General features: G+C 39.5%; 1 protein-coding gene across 1 annotated transcript in view; it reads left to right on the top strand.

Annotated features, from left to right (window-relative positions):
• The window catches only part of RNF169 (ring finger protein 169), a 92,707-nt gene extending 70,528 nt beyond the window's left edge, over positions 1-22,179 (top strand). The window contains exons 5-6 of the mRNA XM_063095339.1: positions 14,515-14,614; positions 15,056-22,179. Of these exons, the coding sequence (XP_062951409.1) occupies positions 14,515-14,614; positions 15,056-16,243 (1,288 nt within the window). The 3' untranslated portion in view covers positions 16,244-22,179. The remainder of the gene's footprint in view (positions 1-14,514; positions 14,615-15,055) is intronic.
• Positions 22,180-23,530: the final 1,351 nt, after the last annotated feature.

Here is a 23,530-nt window from a genome sequence, read left to right as displayed (position 1 = left end):
TCCTTTCTCTTACCCTATGTCATTGAGCCACAATGGGACTAATTAATAGGAAAATATTCATTTAAGATTTTACTGTTAAGAAATGTTTGCTATCAGTACTACACATTTCTGGATTTCAGGTTCATTTTCTTCCAAATATACGAGGTTGTGGGCTGAGTTCAATTCTTAGTACAGTTATTAAGACAATTAATTGGATTTAGTTGGTAGGAAACCTTAGGCTGGAAAATCAATTATAGTAACACTGTGAATTGCATCTCTTATTTAGAATATGCCTTTTCCTTAGATAAGAAAATATTGTTTCAGTTCCAAGTTATATTTAGGAAAAACAATATGGAGTTAGTGCTGACAATGAAATGTAGCTTATGGATTTATTAAAAAAGAATTAGCATTGTGATGGTTGCAATGTACACTTAAAAGTGGTCAAAATAAAATTTAAATTGTTTATAGGAAAAATTAAGCATTGTTTATAGTTTTGGGGTATTTCAAATGCACTTTTTCTATCTGTTGAGCAACAACAAAAGAATAGGTTTTCTCAACTGTATTTGAATCAAATGAATCTGCCATTTGTTTTCCTTATCTACATTATAAATTTTATTTTTTAAGCACAAAAGCATGGACATAAGGGTGAATAGGCATGACTGATGGGATGGTTATTTACGAAGGAATTGAATAATAGATTCAGGCTGTGAGTCTTTCTAGCAAGTCAGTCTATTCTCATTTTCATTTTAGGAATTTACAGTAAAGAGGGCTTTGCAGCCATATCTACAGTTCTTTGAAAATGAAACTTCTTCCATATAGGCAAATACAGTAATAGTTAACCCAAGATCATTTCTAAGTTAATTACAAAATATGTATTAACTGACAAAAATTAATTTGAACCATCAGTGGGATACATGATGGTATTTCAGAAAGTTCATGGATTCATATTATCTTTTAATTCTATTTTCACATGAATTTTTTGAAGTATCCTTATAATTGTAAATATAAACTTTTATTTAAATATCTGAAACTGGTTTAATTAACTAACTAATTAATTTTTGAAATTTATTTCCTTTCACTCCTCATTCCTCTCTTCCCCACCAGAATCAAACTAAAAACATAACCTGGAAAAGCTTTTTCTTATTGAGCTAGTGTCTTTTCTTTTTTTAAGAGCTGCATGTCCAATTGCATTTTCCTCTTTGCTTTAGCTGTCAGGAAGTTTAGGATTAGGACAGAGCCACCACAGCTTTCCAACATGGCCTATAATTAAAGAAAAAATATTTTTTTTGCTATACCCTCCTTACATTTATTACTTAATATGGTCTTTATTCCCCATTAAGTCTTACTCTTCATGTATTTTTACGGTAAATCACTTCAAATTCTTCTTGGAAATAGGGTATAGCCATACAAAGAAATATAATCACACAAGCCATCTTCTTTCCAGTTTAAAAAAAAAAACAAAAGTCATGCAGTAATGCCATTACTGCCATTCTGTACAAAAACTGCATCTTAAGTGAATGGTGCCAATCAAGATCTCTGGCATATGATAAGCCTTTAGTGAATGCTGCTGCTGCTACTGCTGCTATTTTGTTATCTTCTTGTGGAACATGGACCCTTAGAGCTGAAGAGGTCTTTAAATATCACCTTATTCAATTCCTTTATTTTATTGATGGGAAGACTAAAGCCCAGAGAGAGGACATGGTTTGCCAAATCTTAGACTGCTAGAATGGTAGAAAACTGAGTTAGAACTAATGTTTCTTGACTTTTAGTTTACTGCTCTTTCCACCATACTCCATTGTCCCCCATACCCTCTTATAAATCCCTTTGTAGCCTCTGCTCATCTTCCCCACTAGACTTTAAATTCCTTGAAGACAGGGACAGCATCTTGTTCACCATTATATCTGCAGTATTTAGTACAGTGTCTGGTACATAGTAGGGGCTCAGTAAATATTTGTGGAGTGTTTGAATAAGATAGACCTTGTGCCTGGGGGTAGGTCAAACTGGAAATTTGTCAGAATTAATTGTCAAACTTGCAACATACAGCCTCTAGAAGGGAGGGCTCTGGGAGTTTTGGAGGGACAGATTGGCTGGTAGCCTTTTTTAAGATTAGATTCCATAGGATTAATGTGGGATTTGGGGGGCAGGCATCTAGTGTCCACACTGATTCATGTACTGTGAAGTTGCATTTAGCTTTCTAAGTGTTAGCAATAGCTTATGATGACACTTTTTCTAGATTTTACAAAAGAAAGATCTGTGTCCCACTGAGTAGAAACTAGCCATAACTACATCATTTTGTTGTCTAATGTCTGGATATTTTTAGGCCTGAGCTTGTGGATCAGAGTATTGCACATTAAGAGATCTGAAGTAGCTTTGCTTTCTGTAAGGTGTGGTGTAAGGAGAGATAGAGACTGACTGATAGACTCAGTGATATTAAACTCATGACCAGTCAGTGTTGTAATGGTTTAAGATATACAGACCCTCTGGGAAATATGTTCCTCTTCTTTGACATGAACAAATGAAATACAGAAGCTTTCATGTAAAAGAAACCAGACAGACACATAAATGATATGAGATTGGAGGACTAGCTCCAGGATTGATGAAAGGAAGCAAAGCCAGAGAGGTGAGGAGTGGGGAGGCTAGTCTAGGGGAGGTTTTAGGGAAGAGGTAGCCGTGTGACCTTGAGTACAATCAGTTGGCCTCCTTTTTTCTCATCTATGTAAAGTGCAGTTTGTTGTGCCCTACCTACTAGCTAGGCAGGGGATTTTACTCAATGTTTTCTTAATAGTCTTTCCACCTCTGAAATCAGAATATCTAGAGGTGGCTTAAAGCAGAATTTTGAAGGTGGAGGAAATGAGGCCAGGGCATGCAAAGAAAAGGGTGGGGGGAATTAGGAAGTTCTGTAAAAATCTGAAAATTAGATTTAGCAAGTTGTGTCTGGGGAATAGTCGAACAGTGACCTGAGGGATAGGAGACTATGAGAGAAAGACTGTGCAAAGAAATGGCAAGGCTTGCTGATGGCCTGGGGCAAGTCGTGTGCATGAGTGTGTGCGTGCATGTGTGTATGTTGGGAGAGGGATAAAGGAATTGGAGCAAATCAAGTGGTTATGAGCTTGGTTACTAAAAGGACAAATCTTATTAATAGTGACAGAATATAGCTAGAAAAAGAAGATAGGTTAAGGAGAAATGAATGTGGAGTTTAAGGAGAGTGGCACGTTTTAGAAGTGTCAGTAAGATCTCTGCTGTTTTAGAACAGAAATATCCTGGTGGTTTTCAGAAAGGCCAAGAAATAGGATGAGGGAGTAGTATCAGAGGTACTTGCCATTCCCCAGTGCTTCCTGGTGCTTCCTGCCATGTTGAGTTCTTTACAGATTTTATTTCATTTAGTTCTTCGATTAATACTGCAAGATTTGTAATCTCATTTTAAGCTAAGGAAACTACAATTCAAAGAGGGTAAGTAACTCATCCAAGAACCTCTTAACTCAGTAGAGTAACAGAGATAGAATTGGAACCCAAGTCTCCCTTGACTCCAAACCTATGCTCTTTCTGTCAAAGCGTTGTTAGAGCTCTGTGACAAAAAACCCTGCACTTGAATCATTGTCTTGGAATGATTTACCTTTGCAACAGAAGGCTGATTTCCTTCTGTTTTAAAAATAATTTATGCTCTGCCTTGTTCCAAAAAGATACAAGGTTGCTACAGAGGAGGGTTAGAAGCAGTGCAATTATCCTGCTGTTCCAGAGGACTCAAATTCTTTTGCATTATGCTAGATTTTCTTAGAATAGAAATATGAAAACGGTTTGTTCCTATCTATCAGCAAAAGAATACTAGTGTATGTCCAGAATAGGCAAATATATAGAGACATAAAGTAGATTAGTGGTTGTTTTAGGGCTGGAAAAGGGGGGTTTGGCGGTGAAAACTAAAGAGTATGGGATTCCTTTCTGTAATGATGGAAATGTTCTAAAATATATCATGGTGATGGTTAAATAACAGTGAATATACTAAAAATCATTAAAGTACACATTTAAAAAAATAAAAAAGAATACTAGTATAGACAAGGCAGATAGCCCAGATCATAAATATACAAGGGAATGGTTGTAACAAAATCTCACCCATTTCTGAGTGCATGGCAGCTGCTGTAAGGCTTAAAGAAGCTTCTAGTTTCATGCCTTTGTGGGTGGAGAGTGGGGAGGTAGAGGAGGAGGGTGGGGAGGGTCTTTCAGGCTAGAGGCTGGGAAGAGGTTCCTTTCCAGCCTTTAGTTTCCTGGTGGGACTCAGCTCTGACACAGCTAATGATAATGTTTAAGAAACTAGTATGGTGTAGGTATATGAGAGAGAGAGAATAATGAGTGAGCAATTGTTAGCATGAGTTATCTAATGTTTTATGTTATGTGTTACCATTTGAAACCCTTTAAGCAGTATTTGTAAGCATTAAATCTTCTAGCTTTACAGCTGCATGTTTATACTGGCTGCCCCTGCTTTGTTTGTAAGTCAGACTCATTGTGGTTATGGGTATTTTTAGCATAACTAGACATCCCAGAAACAATCTGGACTCTTGGCAGTGGAAATTTTAAGCCAGTTGCCTTTCAGACAATGTTGCTTTCTCTTATTTATGACTTCATTATATGTTCGGATAGAGAGAATGCGTAATGAAGATGTGTTGGTCTGTTCTGTGGCACAGTAGAGTTGAAGTTTAGATCAGTTTGCTGTGGTGGAAAGAGCACAGTCCCTAAAATCATACAGACACTGTGGGTTTAAATATTTGCTTCAGCTATGTGATCATGGAAAGATCACTTCCCTCATTTCTCTGACTATAAATTGGGGATGATGATACCTAATTCAGAGTGTTTCTGTATGAATTAAATGAGCTATAATATATTTAACTCATTTAACACACTTATCATGGTGTCTGACAAATAATGGTTTCCTTACAAATATTGGAGTTTTCTTTCCTTAAGGGAGAGGGATTTCTACACATATTTTTATTCATTTATAAGAAATTTATTGAATATATCCACTATCTGCCAGGCACTATGCTAGGGTTTGGGGATACAGAAATGGATGTGCACAAAGGAGGAAGGAATATTTACTTCTCCCATTTTTAGTGAAGGTATTATTTGAACTCTTTCAATACTAAGAAAATTATCAAGTTTACTGCTCCTGACTATTCTGAGCCAGCATTTTGAAGACTCTTTACCTGACCAAATGCTACAATAACAATAATAATATTATTTGTATATTATATTTATATTTTATACAGTGCTTTACATTTATATTTTAGTGACTCTTAGTGTCAGAATTCACAACCCATATTGTTAGAAGTACTTCTTGGGCTTCAGAGCAGTGACATGGTAATCAAACCCCTTTCTTGCCCTATAATTCAAATATATCTCATCTGTTTCTTAAAAGATACTTTGCCTGGGGCTGGCCCGTTAACTCATTTGGTTAGAACATGGTGCTTATAACACCAAGGTCCAGGGTTCAGTCCTTGTACTGGTCAACTGCTCTGTCACACCCCTGTCCTCAAAGATACTTTGCCTGGAGAAGTCAGCAAAAATGGCAGAGTAGGGAACTCCAAAAGCCCATCCATCCGAAAATACCACAAACACAGTGAATAAACTGATAAAAACAGTCAAAATCAACTTTATTGGAACTGGTAATTAATCAAAAGTTTACAGCAAAGAAGTGAAGGCTTAGTTAAGAAAAAAAAACACCCGAATATTGGAATTTAAGGAGCTCTTTCTAATCACCAGCTGACCACAAAGCTAACAAAACAGACTTCAGTGATCACATGTGACAAATTACAAAATCAGTTCAAAAAAAGTTACTAAGCAAACAGACAACAGCTATAACACACAGCAGCAGTAAACCCAGGGGAGGGGAGAAAATCTGATTTTCACAGTTGCCACATTATAATATTCAAAATGTTCAGTTTTCAACAAAAAAAAATATGAAGCAAGATAAGAAACAAGAAATTATAGCCCATACACAGGAAAAAAAGTAACTGATAGAAGCAGTTCCAAATAAACCCGGACATTTGACTTTCTTGACATAGTCTTTAAATCATAAGCTCAGGAGCTAAGAGAAACCGTGGACAAAGAACTAAAGGAGACCATGAGAACAATGTCTCAAAAATAGAAAATATCAATAAAAAGATACAAATTATAAAAAGGGACCAAATAGAAATTCTGGAGCTGAAAAGTGCAGTGACTTTACAAATCTGAAAAAGGAGATTTGAGCAGGCAGAAGAATCAGCAAATTTGAAGACAGGTCAATTGAGATGATCCAATGTGAGAAATAGAAAAAAGAATGAACGAAAATGGACAGAGCCTAAGAAATTGTGGGACACCATTAAGTGTGCCATCATACAAAAAATGGTAGTCCCAGAAGGACAAGAGAAAGAGAGAAAGAGGCAGAAAGAGTATTTGAAGGAATAATGGCCAAACACTAACCAAATATAATAAAAGACATAAACTTGCACATCCAAGAAGCTCAACTATGCCAAAGTAGGATAAAGACATCTACGAAGACATCTACACCAAGACACATTATGACCAAACTGTTGAAAGCCAAGAAGAATCCTGAGAACAGATAGAGAGAGGCAAATCATCACCTATTAGTGATCTTCAACCAGATCAACAGTTGATTTATCAGGAGAAACTATGGAGGCAACAAGATAGTATGATGTATTCAAAGTGCTAAAAGAAAAAAAAAATATCAGTGAAGAATTTTATATCTGACAAAACTATCCTTCAAAATTAAGGAGAAATTAAAATATTGCCATATAAGCAAAAACAGAGTTTGTCACTAGTAGACCCGCCTACAAGAAATGCTAAAGGAAGTTCTTCACTGAAATAAAAGGACACATTCTTCAAATACACACAAAGAAATAAAGACCATGAATAAAGGGAACTATAATAATAAATCTAAAAGTCAGTATTAATGTAGTCTTGGTTTGTAACTCCATTTAAAAAATAATTTAAAAGACAACTATGTAAAAAAATAATTATAAATCTAGGTTGATTGGCACACAATGTTTAAAGATGTAATTTGTGACAATAACAACATAAAGAGACAATCATACTCTTATAGGAGCAAAGTTTTTGTATACTATTAAAACTAAGCTGGTATTAATTTAAAATAGGTAATTATAAATTAAGATGTTGATTGTAGTCCCTAGGGCAACCACTAAGAAAATAAAGAGCATATATAGTAAAAGAAATAAGAAATTAATGAAAGTGGTGCACTAAAAACTATGTAACACAAAAGAAGGCACTAATGGAGGAACTGAGGAACAAAAAAGGTATAAGACATATAGAAAACAAATAGCAAAATGACAGAAGTCCTTCCTTATCAGTAATTACATTAAATGTAAATGGACTTAACTCTCCAAATAAGAGGCAGAGATTGGCAGAATGGATTTTTTCTTTTAAATTTGTTTATTTACTTATTTTATTTTATTTTTATTCTATGATGTTGTTGCAGAGAAGTTGGGAGGGGAGGGAGAGTGGAAAGGGGAAGGAAATGGGATGGTAGAAGGAACAAGGAGGAGGGGCAGGATTGAGGCCTGGGCACCCCCCTCATTACCACAGGGGAGACCAGGAGACTTTCAGTGGTGGCTTGGTCATTGCCAGGATGGATGCAGGTGTTAGTGGGGTGTGGCAAAAGCCCTCACCCCAACCACCCCAGCTTGGGAACCCAGGGCCCTTCTTGCCGTGGCTTGGTGGTCATTGCTGGGCTGGTTGCATATGTTGTGGGGGCATGGCGGAGGCCCTTAGCCCCTCCACTGCCCCAGCTTGGGAGAGTCTGGGGTGCTTCCTGCAGTGGCTCAGTGGTTGTTGCTGGGCTGGTTGCGTGTGTCAGCGGGGCGTGGCCAAAGACCTTGGTCCCCACCCTCGGGACTGGTGGCAGGTGTTGAGGGACATGGCTGAGGCCACCAGCCCTCCCCCATTTCTGGCTTGGTAGCCCAGAGGACTTCCGGTCCTTCTAGGTGTTGTAGGTGTTATATTAGCCTGTTATGTGTTGCTGTAACAGAATTCCTGAGACTGGGTAATTTATAAAGAACAGAGGTTTATTTGGCTTATGATTCTGGGACAGCTGCACCTGGCACAGGCCTCAGGCTGCTTCTACTCATGGTGGAAAGTGGCAGGCAGCCAGCAGGTACAAGCAGATCACGTGGTGAGAGGAAGCAAGAGAGAGAGAAAGAGGAAGTGTGAGGGTTTTTTAAATAACCAGCTCTCGTGGGAACTAATAGTATGAGAACTCACTCACTACCCTTCCTCCCCCAGGGAGAGCATTAATCCATTCATGAGAGATCCCCCTCTGTGACTCAAACAGCTTCCAGCACTGCCACACTGGGAATCAAATTTACACATGAGTACTGGGAGGACAAAACATCCAAACTCTATCAGGTGTTCTTTGGTGAAATGAGACCTTTACTAGTTAATACCAAACTTTGTCTCTGGTTGTGGGTACTTTGTTTTTACTTTCTGTTCTGTTCTTGGATTATTTGCTGTTCCTACCACTTAAACTCTGTGCTGGAACTAATTTGTTGTCCTTTGCTTACTTCTAAAATGGGGGAACTTCCTGTGGGGATGAGTAGTAGAAAATCGGCTTAGTCTGCCCACTGTAGCCACTCTGCTTCCTGTCATAATGTCGCTTTCCTTGGGCATACAGATAATCTTTGCCCTTCTTGTACTGTGTCACTTTGTGGGGTTGGTGCCTACCACACTGCTTATAGAAAGTACAGTGAGTTTTAGGAACATTCACCATGTTTGCAGGAGCTCTATGGGCATGGAAAGAAAGAAGACCAGATTTTCTGTTCTTGAGTAAGTTTAAGTACTTTGTGTGTTTCTAGAATTTTGTACATTTTCATTTAGGTTATCTAGTCTGTTGGCATAAAATTGTTCATAGTATTCATTTCTAATCTTTTTTATTTCTATAAGGTCAGTAGTAATGTCCTTATTTTATTCCTGATTTTAGTAATTTGAGTCTTGTTGATCAGTCTAGTTAAAGGTTTGTCAATTTTTTCAAAGAACCAAGTAATGGTTTCATTGATACTATTGTTTTTCTATTGTTTCACTTATCTTAATTGTAAAATTTATTATGTCCTTCCTTTTCCTTGCCATGGGTTTAGTTCGCTCTTCTTTTTCTAGTCCCTTAAGGTAGAAAATTAGGGTTTTTTAAAATCTGAGATAATTTTTTGTGTATGTGGCTGGCCAGTGCAGGGATCAAACCCTGGACCTTGGTGTTATCAGTACCACTAACCAGCTGCTAACCAGCCAGCCCCTCCCCTCCCCTTTTTCCTTCTTTTTTAACGTATGTTTTTACAGGTATAAATTTCACTTTGAGCACTGCTTCCACTGTACCCACTAAGTTTTGGTTTTCATTTTCATTCCTTTCAAAGTATCTTCTATTTTCTCTTGTGACTTCTTCTTCGATCCATTGGTTTTTAAAGAATATGTTGTTTAATTTCCACATATTTTGAATTTTCCAGTTTTCTGTTATTAATTACTAGTTTCATTCCATTGTCATAAAAAATAGTTTGTATTATTTCAATCTTTTTAAATATGTTGAGTTGTTTAATTATAAAAATGTGGTCTATCCTGGGGAATGTTCCATGTGTACTTTAGAAGAATGTGTGTTTTGCTGTTGTTGGAGAGTTCTCCATATTTATCTGTTAGATCTAGCTGGTATACAGCATTGTTCAAGTTTCCTATATCCTTATCTTTCATCTATATGTTCTATCCATTATTGAGAGTGGGTATTAAAAGTCTCCAACTATTATTGTTGAAATGTCTATTACTCCCTTCAATTCTGCTAGTTTTTGCTTCACATATTTACGGATCTTTTATTAGGTGCACTTGTATTTACAACTGTTATATCTTCTTGTAGCATTGACTCTCTTATTATTATATAATGTCCTTCTTTGTCTCTTGTAACAATTTTTGTCCTACAGTCTATATTGTCTAGTATTAGTATAGCTACTCCAGCTCTATTTTGGCTGATTACATGGAATACCTTTCCATCTTTTCACTGTCAACCTATTTCTGTTTTGGGATCTAAAGTGAATCTGAGCATATATTTGAACCATATTTTTAAAAAAAATCCATTCTGGGGCTTCTAGTCAACATGGTGGAATAGATGGTCCCCAGCATTACTCTCCCCCACAAATCAACTAATTTACAGCTACTGAAAAGCAATGACACCAAGCTGGGGCCACTAGAGCTCAGGGAAGAGGAGAAGAGACCTACGGAGTTCATGAAGGCAGGAGAAGCAACAATAAAAGAAAGAAAGGGTCACACCCACCATTTCAAATCCTGCTGCTTCAAGGCTGGAGCTGGCGAGCACAAGAAGCAAGAGCTGGCAAAAACTACAGCTGTGCCCCTCATACGAAGTTGCTTGGAGGCTGCAGGAGAGAAGATGGCCTTGGTGGCCCTTAAGTCAGCAGGACCACTAACAGGGTTCCCATGGACCTCACACAAGAGCGAGTAACCACAACAACTGGAAAAAGGAACCACTCAGAGGCCGGTGACTCATTGCAAGGGACTGGCACACAGCCCGTCCCATGGGAAGTGTTTGGAGTATGGGCAGTGGGAGAAATGGGCCCGGGGGAACACTGGGGCACAGAATGGACAGCTGATCTGACCCCAGATCAGCACAGGACCACTCATTGTAGACTGGTCAGGAATACAGATCTGCAGGGGGTTGTTTGCTGAAAAGTCTCAGGCCCAGACCAGTTTCCACACAACCCATGTGTACCAGTTCTCACAAGACCCAGAAATACATACAAGGTCAACAATTAAAACCGGAGCCATGGTGGACAGACTAAGCCAATTTTCCAGAAAAAGGCTAAAACTACAAAGAAGATTGTGCTGAGGCTTGAGTGTGTTGAGCCTAACTGCAGATCCAAGAGAACGGTGGCTATTAAGAGAGGCAAGCATTTTGAACTGGGTGGAGATAAGAAGAGAAAGGGCCAAGTGATCCAGTTCTAAGCTTCATCATTTGTTTTATTGTGAAGACAGTAAAATCGAGGTTATGTTCACTTCATTTGGTTACAATTGTTCTTTTGGGAGGGAATAAACTAGAGCCATCAATAAAATTTCCCTTGTTGGGGGGGTGGGGGAAGAAAATCTGAGTAGACTTATAACAAGTAGGAGGTAGAACCAGTGATCAGAAAACATTCAACAAGAAAAGCCCAGGACCAGGTGGTTTCCACTGGTAGTTCCACCAAACATCTAAAGAACAATTAACACCAATCCTTCTCAAACTTTTCGAAAAATTAGAAGAGTGAACACTTTCCAACTTGTTCTATGAGGCAAGCGTTACCGTGACGACAAAGCCAGACAAAGATATCACAAGAAAATCACAGACCAATATCCCTTGTAAACATATATGCAAAATTCCACAACAAAATACTAGCAAACCAAATCCATTTGCATATTAAAAGAATTGTACACCATGACCAAGTGGTGGAATAGAGAGTCCAGAAATAAACTCATACATCTATGGTGAATTGATTTTCAACAGGGTGCCAAGACCATTCAATGGGGGAAAGAATAGTTTCTTCACATATGGTGCTGGGACAACTGAATATGCACATGTGAAAGAATGAAGTTGGCCCAACTTCATATCACATTGAAAATTAACTCAAAATGGATCAAAGACCTAAATGTAAAAGCTGAAACTATAAAACTCTTAGAAGAAAACACTTGAGGAGTTCAGCTGTGTAATAACTGCTCTCTTATAGCACTTAACATGCTATAGAGTGATGGACTTCAGGGACTGTATGCTCCTCTGGGTCAAGATTATTTTTATCAGTTTGTCTCTAGTGCTTTGCACAATGTTCATGCTCAGTAATGTCTATTGACCAAGTGAATGAAAGAGATAATTACAATTTCAGCTCTACTAAGGTTTATTGAAAAGATTTTAGATTCTCAGAAACTTCTTTGGGTTTTCTCATTGTGTGCTTGGTCACTGCAAGTGTAAGTTTCCTCCATGGGCCTTTTCTTTCACCAAAACGGAGTTTATGGAGCATATGAAGAGATTCTCCCAGCTATAGGTAGTTGTTATTTGTATATCTGTTAACTTGGGTGTGAAACCAGTGACTTGCCTTTTGACTCTATTACTCCAGACAAAATGGATTCATAGACTTTTTAAAAATTATATTAAGCTAGTTCTTAATTATGGAATATTTGGAACTTCAGGTGTAGGTCCAGCCTCAGTTTGAACACCTCAAATGGCATGGAGCTCAGTGTCTCCCAAGGCAGCTATCAGTGAACTGCTCTGACTATTGAAAATTACAAAGGCCTTTCATATGTTCATCAGAAAATCTTTACCTCTGTCTACTTGTTTTTCCAATGGATCACAATAAATAAGTCATATATTTGAAATAATAATGCTGTCTCTCTCTGCTCTATCTCTCTTTCTCTTGACCTAAGGTTTACATTATTCACCACAGCATTTTAGTCTGCCATCCAGTTTGCTTCTGGGTGACCTATACCACTGACAGTTTGTGTGACTTCTAGGAATACAAATGAATTTTAATGTTTTTCTAAGTAAAATACCAATCAAACTGACTTCTAAGCAGCTGCCTTTATAGGGTGATGTTGAAATTTCCTACCTGCTCCAAAATGCATCTCCCACTAGATAGTACAACTCGCACATTATTCATTTGGGCTAAGTGTTGAACTTTCTTCATAAAGGACAAACATGTAATGCAGGTTGGCCACCACTTTTTCCTGTTAACACCATGTGGCCATGAGACATAGGATGAGAAGGTTTTGCGTGGGAGGAATAACAGAAATGCTGGAATAGAAGCCATTGTGGGTGGGTAGGACAGGCTTTCACTAGAGATGTAGGCAGAGGAGAGGAACCCTGAGAATGTACCTTACTTACCTCCTTTATAAATTTTCTCTGAGCTAATCCTGGCATAGTTAAAAAAAATTTTTTTTGGCAGCTGGCTGGTATGGGAATCCAAACTCTTGACCTTGGTGTTAAAACACTGTACTCTAACCAACTGAGCTAACCAGCCAGCTAGTTAAAATATAAAATCAAATATTTTGCTTCAAAAGAGTAAATATGATGCATTCCATTCCAAAGCTAAATGGAATCATTTGAGGAAATAATTTCTGTTTAGGATCATCTGCATTGTTATGTGTCCGTGTTGATTAATGGCATATTCTTATTTATCCTTCAGAATGCACATGCTGCAGTAAGGCTTTTCCAACCCTGCTCTCACTGCATCTCAGTTTATTAATAACTCTCTCTTTTATGCCATTTCTGCCTCATATGCTTACTTTTTTCGTTGTGCCCTTTCACTGTATTATATTGTATTTATTCATTTGTCTGCCCCACTGGATTCTGATTCCTTGAAAACCTAGACTGTCTCTCATTCTTCTTTGTATTCCCAGTGCCTGAATAGTGCCCGTCAGTGTCTGGCATATAGTAAGTATATGAAAAATGCTTGGTGAACAGACATATATTAGCAAGAGTTGGGGAGTGGGAAACAAAGGTAAGAAATTAAGTATCTTTACTTATCATCTATGGGGTAGGTGACAGTCATCTGCACATAATTCTAGCACAGAAAGATTCACATATGGTACTGGGACAATTAGGTATCCACATGTAAAAGAATGCAGTTGGACCCCAACCTCACACCATACACAAAATTTTAAATGGATTAAAAGATGTAAATTTAATAGCTAAAACTATGAAACTCTTAGAAGAAAACTCTTGGGGAGTTTAGCTGCATAACTGCTCTTTTATAAGCACTTATCATGCTGTAGTGTCATGAATCTTCATATACAGTACAGGTGCTGGGGAGTTTGGTTTGGGTTATAATGTCATAATGTGATACATAAGACAGAAATCACGAGGGCTGGCCAGTTAGCTCAGTTGGTTAGGGTATGGTGTTATAATGTCAAGGTCAAGGATTCAGATTCCTATACCAGCCAGCCACCAAAAAAAGGGGGGAAAAATCATGTGTTTTTGAAGTCTCTTAAATCACCAGGTTTAGGCCTTGGAAGCTCAAATGTAATGGATGAAGGGAGGGACTACATTTAATTTTGACTCATTACATAAAAGTCTAGTGCAGTGCTGTGCATTTTTGTAAGTACTTCAATATTTGTTCCACGGTTGATTTCGATTGCTTGAGGAGAGATTTGGGTCTAATAAAAGGAAAATGTTGTTTGTAAAGGTGATTTAACACTTTATCCATCCTATTAAGGAAGGTGAAGTGTCCCTACAACTCTCTAAGCATGGGCAAAATAGCCATTGGTATTGCCTCACTTAAGTAGGGTCTGGTTTGGAAACAAATCTTGAGCCAAGTGTCCTATCTGGTGCACTCCTTCTCTTTTGGCGGGGTTTGTTCTTAGAATGTGTTTTGTTAATAAATTAACTCATTTTCTGTTGTAGCTGCCCAAGGGAATTGTCTTTCTTGGTGAGTGGCTTAGAAAGCACAAAAGAGATTGTCATCCTTTTTTCTTAACCTAGTATGTGGGCTAATTTCGATTATTTATCTTTTATTTATTCTTTTTTAGGAAGCTAAACTCCAAGGTGGAGAGGAGTCAGAGCTGCAGTGACACAGCCCAGGATAGAGTGAAGAGCAGACTCAGAGCAGCTCCAGCCAACAAAGCCAAGGTACACCTCAGCTCCAGGCTTCTGAGGCTCGCTAGTCCCATCTCATAGCCTCCTTTGCACATGGCAGAAACTATTCCAGATGAGAAGAGGCAGAATGGCTCCCAGGCATACTAGTAATGTTGAGGAATTCTACAAATAGATGTGAAGGAAGAGAGTTTGAATTAGTAGCCAGATGGGTGGAATTAGGGCCATTAGAGAAACATTTTTAAAAGCTCTACATGTTTTTTTTCTTGTAAACTTTCAGTTTTATTAATTGTTTCAAGTATGTAGGAGTTTCTGCTAAATGGTGCTTTCTAGGTTAGGGATTTTCCTCATTTCTTAGGCTTACGTTATCCTTTATCCCTCTTCTTGTCCTTCCCTTCCCTATCCCTCCACGATCATAAAGGAATAATAAAGAAAAAAATGTGTGTATGTATGTATAATCTTTTTAATCTCTTTTAGGTCACAACTGTAACTCCAGCCTCCAACCCCATCATTGGTGTCCTCTTGTCCACTCAAAACAACCGCTGCCTCTCAGCCCCTGACTTAACCATTGAAAAGCGTCTACCTTTTAGCTCCCTCTCATCCTTGGTTTCCCTGCATAAGCCAGAGCGCTCTATCAGCCCTGAAAGCAATGACAGCATCTCCGAAGAACTAAACCATTTTAAGCCTATTGTCTGCTCACCATGTACTCCTCCCAAGAGGCTCCCTGATGGTCGTGTGCTAAGTCCCCTCATCATCAAATCAACACCCCGCAACCTAAACAGAAGCCTGCAAAAGCAGACTTCTTATGAGGCCAGTCCACGGATCCTCAAAAAGTGGGAACAGATCTTTCAGGAGCGGCAGATCAAAAAGACCCTTTCAAAAGCCACTCTCACCTCCCTGGCTCCTGAAACGGAAGACTTACTAGGCTCTGAAGTTATACATTCTAGCAAGAAGTCAATTCTGGCTTTAAATACAAGACGGTCCAGTGGGCCAGTACTCTCGGAGTATGTTGGACCCATCTCCACTGACCTTGATTATTTCCCCTCTGTTAGCCAAACAAAAGCAGAACAGGACAGTGGTAGTAAAAGGAACACTGAGATCCCACTGGAAACCTGCTGTTCCTCAGAACTCAAAGGGGGAGCCAGTGAGACTTCTTTGGAGAGGGAGCAATTTGAGGGGTGTGAGGGGTCGGGGTCAATGCCAGATGCCAAGTTAGACAAAACCCGTATAAGCACAGCCATGAAAATCTCTGCAGCTAATTCTGTGCTACCCAAAACCAGTGTTTTGGGTGGGGTCCTCAAAACAAAGAAACAGCTGAAGACTTTAAATCATTTTGATCTGGCTAATGGTGTTCTGGTAGACAGCCTAGGTGAGGAGCCACTTCCTTCTTTGCGTCGGGGCCGGAAAAGACATTGTAAGACCAAGCACTTGGAACAAAATGGCTCCCTTAAGAAACTGCGACAAACCAGTGGTGAGGTGGGCCTGGCCCCAGCAGACCCAGTACTGCGAGAGATGGAGCAGAAACTACAGCAAGAAGAAGAGGACCGACAGCTGGCTCTGCAATTGCAGCGCATGTTTGACAACGAGAGGCGGACTGTGAGTCGGCGAAAAGGAAGTGTGGATCAGTATCTCCTACGGTCCAGCAGCATGGCCGGGGCCAAGTAGCACTTAATGAACAGTGGTACCCTTTTTTAAGAGGTCTTTGTCCTTGCTCATTTATCCTGAAGAGCTGAGTGTTCTCACTTTGGGTTTCTTTTAATGGTAAAGCACTGTCTAATATGGTTTTGAGAAGTTCCAAGACCGCTGTAGTCAATATCTGAGGGAACTGCATCTCTGTTTCTCTGTGACCTAGGCCAGAAGCACCCCTCACCCACTGAGTGACCCACCCCTGAGGGCTTCCAGGCCAAATCTGGCAGCACCCACTTGGAATGAGATTTGGAATAGCCTCATTCAGGAGCACAATGGCCAGAGTGAGAAATGGTAAAGGAAAGAGGAGATACCTTCTCAAGCTGCTGGACCTCCTGACTTCTTTTAACAAGGTGTTGTTTTAAATCAGCCTTGCAGATAAAAATTAATTCCATCTTTTTCAAAGAAGTGGAACAGTATCTTTGGCAGATCCAAAATGATAAATTATTTTCCTCTTTTACCTGTTCCTTGCCACAAGTAATTATACCCACCTAAATCAACTAAGCTTATGCTTCTACAAAAGTTAATTTACGTTCTCTGTTTAAAAGATAACATTTGAGTAGTGCTATGTAGTTGACAGAGCACATTCACAGACATTGTTTAATTTGGTCTTCCCAGGAGACCTAACATGTAAGTGATATTAGCCCCATTTTTAGATGATGAAAGTGCACTGCGGATGTTCCAGTTCTCTCAACTACTAAGAGGCATAGCCCAGACTGACCACTGGGTCTCCCAGCAACACATCCTATGGATTTTCCTACACTAACAGGTTGCCTGGGACTGCAACCCAAGGGCATGCCAGAGGAGCCTAGGAAGAGCTGGCTGGGCACTGAACACTGATAGTGCAAAATCCACGTGCAAATAATTAAGATTGACAGGATGTATAAATATATACTGTGTAGTTATCCTCACCCCCTACAGTTCTGTTTTCTTGGGGGTTCTAGCCTGTGAGACATACTACAATTGGGCTTCATTATTACTTTCCATATGGCCAAGGGTTATCTGCAGTGTTGATCTAAAATCCTCAAAATTTGCCCTGAAGTCAGGCAAAGAACAATGCTGAAACTCTGTACTGTGGAAACAAGGTATCTAGCTGGATGCAGCTGGTAAATTCAGTCCCATGGACCTTTGGGGTTTATTTTCCTTAGCAGCTGACACTGTGTGTCTTTTGCATCCCTGGTGGTGCTTGGTGCTTCTGCCCATCTGGGCTCATTGAGAACAGGGATTAAGAGATGATTTTAGGGAATCTCAGTTGGGCTGGCATTCCCTCTGTATGTATTAACTATTACTATAAAGTCATGTGACTGGCATTTTAACAAACCTTCCAGAGCTTATATATCCCAATGTATGTTGTACCCCTTGAGTAGCCCCAGCAGGATACTGCATAGTTTTTCCAATGATGTTACCACTGGTGAAAACATTTCTGGAACTGCCTTCAAAGACTAGAAACATCTAGAAACATAGGCTCCTAAAATATTAGACCAGGAAGGTACCTTAATGGTCATCTATTCCAACCTTTTCCTAAGGCAGAGGCTAGGGTTCAGAGCAATGACTTACTGATGGAAGGAATTACTATAGTACCTTTTAAAAAAATTCTCAGGAGATTTGCCCCCTTCTCAGGGCAAAATCTTCAATCTTTTGGGGTTATAGGAGAGAGAATTTTAAGTTTGAAACTATCTGGAAGCTATTTGAAGCTTCTGAGAAAGAAGGCTTATCAAGAGGGTTTGAAGTCATAAATAGGGTGCTGCTGTAAAGCAGTCAGAGCCATTTTCTTGTGCAGTTCATAGTTCCCAAACAGTTCCCAAAGAGAAGTTCCAGAGATGTCTTAAGCATTGTGGTCGTCATTGAGATATGTAGAATCCCTTCGGTGACTACTTTGGTGGGGAACATCACTCACCTGAATGTACTTATTCTGTGTCCTGTGTGTGTGTGCATGCACGTGTACAGATGTATGTTTAAAAAACATGCATCAATCTCATTATATTTGGGCATGTTAGTGCCCAAAATAGAAGAGCTGGCACTGGTCTGCAGAGGACAGGGAAGGTGACCTTACTAAATGCCCTTAGAGAAAACTTATCAGTTACTGCCATTTCATATATTTCCTTTTCAATCTTAGTAAATATTATTGGAAGGCTAGCCTTGTTGGTAGTGGCAAAGACACTTATTTTTCCACTTGCCACCTTTTTCTATATGTCCAATAGTTTGAAAAACACTTTTCAGTTGGAATTGATTTTTGGTTTTGGTAAAAAGATAAATATTTTAATAGATAAAAGATATATATTTTTTCAATATTTCCCCAAATTAATACTTTCATCTTAAGACATTGCTTAGCATTAGCAACTCGTTTAAGTTTCAGGTGCAGAGCGAAACTTTTGTTAAGGGAGTATTCCAAGGGCTAGGTCCAGCTTACTGCCCTTCCCTCTTGCACCTACTGTGATGCCTGGGATGCTACTGACAGTTGTTGCCCAGACTTCCTGCTAAGCAGTAGTCCTTTCAATATAAGCAGAGCAATTTAGGTTAAGGAGGGAAGAGGCTTAATTTTTAATCTGCCTTGCTTGGAGGAAGAAAAAAACCACTAATGTATTATCTGTATTTAAAGATGTTTCCTATACTTAATAACTCAAACCTGACCACTTTTTATTTCTGAAAAATTTCCCTCTCTTGTTGCTTGATTGTGAAGTTGGTCACATATGGAATTGTTGACATGGATTTTTTGGGGAAAACAAAAAAGACAAGAAGGAAAATACATTGATCTGGAGGGTTTGTGAGCTAGAATGAGAGATGCACTATTTTACAAAACATATTTCTCACAAATCATTGAAGTCCAATTCACTGTACAAATTTCCCGTGTCCTACTAACTGTTCTTTGTATATATGCAGTCTGTGTTTTTTCTTATTAGAGGGGAAGTTATGATGGGTGGGAGGGTGGAGGTCACTCTGACAGGAAATCTGAAAAATGTGGTGTCCTCAGAAGGGGGTTCTCAGCCATTTTCCATAGAGAGGGAAAGACACTTTGGGAACGTATTCACGACCTGTTGATTGTATTTGCTGGAAGACGTCATCTGGGTCTGTTGGGTTGGTATCAAATCGGGATTATGCATCCAGCCTGTGGCCCCTTTCATAAAATTGCCTCTTTTAAAAAAAGGTTAAGGCTTCTTGGCTGAGGCTTGCCAAGGAAATTTTTCCTAAGTGTCTTCATTTATTTTTTCAACTTTTAAATTAATTTTTAATTTTTGCCTGGAGGAAGCACTGACGTTAAATGCCTTCTGATTTCTGTTGATTTTCCCTAAAGGAAAATTGCCCTTAAGGGATTGAAGCTGCTTAATTAATTGCTGTCTGATTACAAACTGGCAAACTGAAATGGGAAGCTGCCACTGTGCTTGCCTGGTGCAGCTGATGACTGAAGGCTGTGCTCATTTCCTGAGCTTCAAACTTGTGCCAACCCCGTGCGGGGTCATGGACATACAAAAATGGAAAGGACAGCCCCTACTCTTGAGGAGCTCGATGTCTAATGGAATGTATTTAAATGTATATCTGGCTGGAGAATTTGTTAATGGTCTTAGGAAAAGCCATTTCTTTCATAGCCATGCTCTTTGACGGTCCCATTTAGGATACTGTCCAGCACCCAGCAGACTTCCTTGAACATTTTAGAGACCCCATCAGTATCTGTGAATTTGATTGTAACATTGCTTTCCATTTCCTAATTGTTTTACCAGAGGAGAATGAGTTTTCTCCTCTAGTGATGACAAGACAATAATACCACTTCAGGAGCTGCCTTTTAGCTTAAGCTCCAAGAAATGAAGCAGGTTGTGGATCACTGACATGGTCGGGGACCTCAATTTAGTAACTTAATCTCTCTTCCAACCTGATCTCTCACCAGAGCCAGGAGCAAGTTGGGATTCCTTTCCTTTTTCCTGGCCGGGTTTTCATTGAAAAGGAGGGCCAGCAGGAGAGGGAGAGAATAAAAATCAAAAGCTAGATCATAATCATAGAATGTTATCTGGAATGAGTGAGGAAATCATCCAAGTTAAACTCCCATCCCTTTTTGTTTTTTTGCTGGTACAGAGATTGAACCCAGGACCTTGGTGTTATGAGCACCATACTCTAACCAACTGAGCCAAATTCTTTTTTTTTTTTAACAAATGAGGAATTTGAGGTCCAGTGCCCTGTGCCCTCTTTTATACTGTAGTTTTCTAGAGTTTGAATAAATAGTCCTTAAAGTTACACACACACACGCACACACACACACACAATTTGCTAATGAAGGAACACCCAAATGATTTAGGAAGCTTTTTTTTTTTTTTTTTTTAAAGATGACCGGTAAGGGGATCTTAACCCTTGGCTTGGTGTTGTCAGCACCACACTCAACCAATGAGCTAACCAGCCATCCCTATAAAGGATCCGAACCCGGGGCCTTGGTGTTCTCAGCACCACACTCTCCCGAGTGAGCCATGGGCCGGCCCTAGGAGGCTTTTTGTTTTAACAGATTTTTCTCCCCGATTTTTTCAGTTAGAATTAAGATGCAGCTATATCTCCTGAATACACACTCAGGTAGGGAAAGTCTCCACAGTCTGAGTAATGTGAATGTAGTATCTTGGGAAACGATAAATTTTGATTGGAATAATTGTCACTTTAATTACCAAGTTCATTAAAAGCCAGGCAGCCCCTTCATTTTTGCTTGAAAATCGGAAACTCCTTAGGATCTTAAGTCTTTCTCAGCCAGCCTTGTCCTCATCAACCCATAGAGGGGTCTTTTGGCCTGGTCTTTAGAGTGAATGTAGCTGGTTATGAGTTCTTGTGACTCAATGAGAAAGGTTTATTGTAGGGGTGGGGTGGATTTTAGGGAAAGAGGCTGCTGAATAGATTTTCTTCGGAAGATGGTCTAGAAATGCATTTTTACACATGATTATTATCCACTGTAACTTTCTGAAGAAGATTGTCCTGTAGAAAAGAAATACATAGAGGTCACCTGTTTAGAGATTAGTCAAATTGGATAAAGGAAAAAATGCCAAGACTGAACATTTAGCTTGTTCTCTATGTATTATCAGTATTTTTTTTTCTAAGAAAAAAATTTACTCTCCGTGAATAAATGCTTCCTTAATGTCTTGTCAGTAAGGTGACAACTTTTAACAGCCTTCACAGTGTGAGAGGCAACTTGAGACTTTGAGCAGGCTCCCCTCTCTACCTTTCCAAGAAATAGTTGGACAAGGCCAGGATAAAGCAAGGCTTGTTCATCTTTCTCTCCTCTCATTAAATATGAGGTTAAAAACAGGCAATGCGCTCTTCAAATATCAAACTCTTAGAGCCCAAGAGTAGCTTTAGGTCCTGGTTCCAGATAAGTAAGGTAGCAGTCAGATTCTTCCTCTTGGTACTGCCCACCCTCTAAGCTGTGCCACCAATGGGAGCAGGGGCTGTGCCTCAGTAGGCTAAAGTTTGCATCAAACACTGTATCACCAACCCTGAGCCTAAGCAGAGCACTTAAAGTCCTAATGAGAGAATAGATACTATGCAAGGGAAAAAATGACTATCTTAAATGCCAACTAATGGATTTTTTTTTCCTGCTTGATGTGCTGTTTACTCTCAACTCTTTGTACAAGTACACTTGTTCTAAGGGCCTTTCCCCCTCCCGCCTAGAAATAGAAAAATGCGTCGTGTATTGGTTTTTTTCAACCTGCTGTCTGCATTAGAATTGGAGTAGGGGACTGGATCCTTATGGACTGCCACTGTTGGCTGCCTCCTCTCTGACTCATAAAGAGCATTTTGATAAAGACAGAGGACTCAGAACAGGGCATGTATGCCTTGTCGGGGATGCTTCTGCCAACAAGGAAATGGCATGGAATCAAACGGGATGATATATTGTTTATTTAAACAGTACCAAAGTGCATTCTTCAATGTATGTTTGCCTGCTTGAGGCGAGGCCCAAGTTGAGAATACAGTAAAGCAAACTCATGAAAGTGAATGTTCTGTTTCTAATCAGTCTCGTCTCTGGAGAGCAATCTCAGACAAACATGGGCTAAGCTTAGACTGTGCGTTGTTTGATTTTTGGTGCTATTTTTGCTCTGAGAGATACCCCATGTTACAATGTCTTATTTTGGCATTCAGAATGATGGGAGAGATTAGGAGCTCGGATGGGGTTTCCATGGTGAACAACCATTGTCTTTTGACAAGTTATCGCCAATTTAGTCCAATTTACATTTCTTAAATTCAACCATTCATACTCCTAATAAAAGTGCCAAGAAAGCATTTGAGTAAAAAATGAAGGTACAGGATGACATTGTCCTTGCACATTAGGGCTCTATACAGAATATCTAATTTTTAAAAATATTTTTTGGAACAATTATTTAGCAATTCATCAAAATCCCCTTCGCATCAGTTTCTCATCCAGCAGCGAATCCCCGTTCCATCTAAACTTGGAAAACCAACTTGAAAGACTATTGTAAGAGTCCGTGCCATACATGGTAAACCAGCACTTGAGGGACATTTTGAAATACTTTCAAAAGGAGAGTTGTTAATGATTTGCCAGAAACAATGTAGCTAATTGCAGATATGAGACAAATATTTGTCTTTTAGCTCCTAAAGTAACAAAATGCTTTACACACCACTCATTCCTTTATATACTGGTGTGGTTAAGTGCTGTGATCCTCATTTACAGATGGGAAACTATGGCCCTGACAGTTATTCATAACCTAAAAGCTGGGTCCTCTGACTCCAAAGGCACTGATTGCTTTTTTCTGCTGCTTAGACTCAAGCCAGCCTTAGGGTGGTGCCACCCTCTTACCAATGGCCTTGGCTAACCACATGGTGCCATTTGCCTTCTAGATTAGATCTCCTCCTTCTGAACTGGGCCTGACAGTACCTCCGCGTTGGGGTGGGAGGTACCCAGAGGCAGTATGGGATGTGAGGCACAATCTGCATCTCAGTCAGTTCTCTCTCTTGTGGCCACATCCAGCTCTTTGAGGGTGCTCACTGGCATCTTGGATAGGTGACTAGAAAAACAGTTCAGTTTGGAAGGAGAGTTCAACGATATACCTGAACTGAAGGTGAAGGGATGAGTAAGAAACATTAGTTCCCATGGGTCTTACCTGGGTCTTCCTAGACGAGTAGCAGTCACTGGGCACCTCATAGTGCTTCCTTCTCAGGAGTTCTATACTGACATTTGGTTATACATGGGGGGAAAGGAGCCACCACACTGTACTCTTTCTCTCTCCAAACAGCCTCCAAGATGGGAAGGCCAATCAAATGGTGTTCAGAATGATCACCCAAAAT

This window comes from Cynocephalus volans, chromosome 4 (genome assembly GCF_027409185.1).
Source record: "Cynocephalus volans isolate mCynVol1 chromosome 4, mCynVol1.pri, whole genome shotgun sequence".
NCBI classification, from domain to species: Eukaryota; Metazoa; Chordata; class Mammalia; order Dermoptera; family Cynocephalidae; genus Cynocephalus; species Cynocephalus volans.
This window is presented reverse-complemented; position numbering and strand designations above follow the sequence as displayed.